Source organism: Elephantulus edwardii, unplaced genomic scaffold (assembly GCF_000299155.1).
Source record: "Elephantulus edwardii isolate Elephantulus edwardi_28Jun2011 unplaced genomic scaffold, EleEdw1.0 scaffold00072, whole genome shotgun sequence".
Classification (NCBI taxonomy): Eukaryota; Metazoa; Chordata; class Mammalia; order Macroscelidea; family Macroscelididae; genus Elephantulus; species Elephantulus edwardii.
Window position 1 is genome coordinate 1,259,890 of NW_006399822.1, and position 2,792 is coordinate 1,262,681.

Genomic DNA, 2,792 nt, shown 5'->3' on the forward strand with positions numbered 1-2,792 from the left:
GGACAGCGCCGATTCACAGCCCCCCCCCCCACCTGCCCTGGCGACCCAGCTCCGGCAGCTTCACAATCACACGGTTAGTGAGGCTGCTTGGTGGGCAGTAACCATAGCAGCTATACCGACGACACCAGCCATGAAGGTCAAGGACCATGGCCTCAAACAGCGAGAAAACAAGAGTCCTCACCTCCAGGTCAACAGGCAGCGAGGTGATAGATGGAGAAGGGATGGAAACTGCCACCTTGCTTAAATCAACGATCAATATCCTTGGTACCAACACTCAGGCGATCAGGACACATTGCACTGGGCAAGTGGCTGGCAGGGATCTCTCCAGAGTACGGAAGAGCAATGATGTCAGCCTGAAGACTAAGATGTGCCTCTTCCAGGCCATGGACTTTTCCAGTCCCTTGTTACACATCTGCTAGCTGGACAATGAGTAAAGATGATAATAGAAAGAATTGATGCCTTTGAGTTGTGGTGTTGGAGGGTTGAACAGACCATGGACTGACAGCCAGAAGAACAAACAGACAAGTCTTAGAAAAAGTGCAGCCAGAGTTGGAGGCAAAGAAGGCCAAGATGGTCATGTTGCTAGGAGAGGCTGTTTAGAAATGGATCTCCTGCTTGGAAAGGTGGTGGGTCAGTGAAAGAGAGCAAGACCCTCAATGGGATGGATTGACAGTTACTGTAGCAATGGGCACTACGTGTCACAGATGGTGAGGAGGCACAGGAGAGGACAGGGATCGGGGCTGCTGTTCCTTTGGTCCCTGAGTCTTACTCGACAGCTCCTAACAACAGTGATGGAGGCGTTGGTGGTACTGGTGACGATGGTGATGGTAGTGATAACAGTGCTGATGGTGATGATGAAGGTGATTGGTGGTGGTGCTGGTGACAGTGGTAATGATGACTGTGATGAGTATGGTGATGATGAAGGTGATAGTGAGATGGTGTTGGTGATAATGACATCGGTGGTGCTGATGGTGCTGATGGGGATGAAGGTGACTGTGACGGTGATGAGAATGATGATGATGAAGGTGGTGGTGATGCTGATGAGGATGATGAAGGTGGTGGTGATGTTGATGAGGATGATGAAGGTGGTGGTGATGTTGATGAGGATGATGAAGGTGGTGGTGACGTTGAGGATGATGATGAAGGTGGTGGTGATGGTGATAAGGATGATGATGAAGGCGATAGTGAGATGGTGATGATGGTCCTGGTGATGGTGGTGATGATGAAGGTGAAGTGAGATGGAGTTGGTGATAATGACATCGGTGGTGCTGATGGTGATGATGGTGATGAAGGTGGTGGTGACCGTGATGATGATGAAGGTGATAGTGAGATGGAGTTGGTGATAATAACATCGGTGGTGCTGATGGTGATGAAGGTGGTGGTGACGGTGATGATGATGAAGGTGATAGATGGTGTTGGTGATGACAGCAATCAGAAACTCCACAAAGCACAGGGAACATCTTCTCTGTAGCATTTTTAACCTTGACGAAAGCATCTCAACAACTTTGCCTTTTTTTGTGTGTGTGTGCTTTATCTTCACTTTAGAGGGGTTTTGGTTGTGGTTGTTCTTTCCCCCACAAAACAAGAAAACTGGTATCTGAATCTAAAGAGAGAATGTGTCTGCCCCCACCACCCCCATCCTCTTCCTGTCCTTAAGCGGCTCATGGCACAGCCAGTGGAAAAGTGTGACCCCTTATCAGGGTTGTAGGGAACTTTTATCCCACCTCTTCCTCTCCCAGGAAAACTATGTGACATATACCTTGTTTAATAAGCACACTTTTATCATATTTACATATAAGTTTCAAAAAAAATCTGACAAGATCTTGCTATGTAGGCTGGATTTTGGAGCTCGACTTGGCCCTGTCCATCTAGACTGTGAATCCAGTCATTTCCCCCACCCCCCCATGCCATCGCTTCCTGGGTCAAAGTATTAGTAACCATTTTTGCATGTATGTGATATTTGGAGGCAGACTCAGCTTTCTTATCACAAGTATCTGGGATTCAGCGCTCAAGGGTGGAAGTCAGTGAGATGAATGATCTATCCTCCTGGAGATGCTATAATGGAGGGTAATACCACCTGTCCCCTTTTCAGTCTCGATCCCTTCACTTTCTCCAAACCCACGGGGCAGAATCAAGGTGATAATCAGGGCACACGTCTATGTCATGAACACAAGAAGAGCTGACCATGGTTTGCACACCCTGACCCCTTCTGGGAAGCTACTGGTCACAGCCATAGACAGTCAAGTCGGGGAAGGTGAGGTATGCACAGACCTGAGTGTTCACTCTATGGCAGTTGCTGCCCATCATGACGTCATCACACATCTTGTCTTCAATGTTGGTGCCCCCACTGGAAAGTAAATGGGATGAAAACCGAGGCTCCACCTGCCTCCTTCCCTCCACACACAGGCTGCCTGGGACAGTGCTGGCACGCGCGTGCGTGTACACACACACTCAACAAGTTCTTACGTACTTACTGGCTCCTGAACGAATCAACAGTCTTTAGGATTTCCAAGCCCACGAACAGAAGGGTAGAGTCCTCAGAGAATAAGGGCCCCCAACCACAGGGCGCCAACTCCTGACGTCTGGGAACAAAGTTCAGAAATGTTTCCAGCAGGAAATAGGCGTTATTATGTCATTTGTTTCTGAGGCGCGTCTGGATCCGCATCATGGTGAGACACGCGTTTAGGGAGGAAGCCAAAGCCTGGCCTGGTCTGTTGAGTGGACCCGACTCCTGGGGACCTTGCGTCACCAGGGTAGAACGGTACAGCACTGGGTTTTCTGGGCTGCAGGGA

At 49.3% G+C, this 2,792-nt stretch overlaps 1 protein-coding gene across 1 annotated transcript; it reads right to left on the reverse strand.

Moving 5' to 3' along the window:
* Positions 1-765: 765 nt before the first annotated feature.
* LOC102861343 (hepatocyte nuclear factor 6-like) lies at positions 766-1,474 on the reverse strand. Its single transcript, XM_006888864.1, has 2 exons — positions 1,127-1,474; positions 766-1,041 (listed from the first exon to the last, which is right to left on the reverse strand). The coding sequence occupies exons 1-2, from the start codon at positions 1,472-1,474 to the stop codon at positions 766-768; spliced, it is 624 nt and encodes a 207-aa protein (XP_006888926.1).
* Between the last annotated feature and the right edge of the window lie 1,318 nt (positions 1,475-2,792).

Coding starts and splice junctions, on each gene's coding strand:
- LOC102861343 (XM_006888864.1), bottom strand. CDS start 1,474: ATGCTACAGAGAAGATGTTCCCTGTGCTTTGTGGAGTTTCTGATTGCT. Junction 1,042..1,126: donor CCTTCATCATCATCCTCAAC/GTCACCACCACC, acceptor TCATCATCCTCA/TCAGCATCACCACCACCTTC.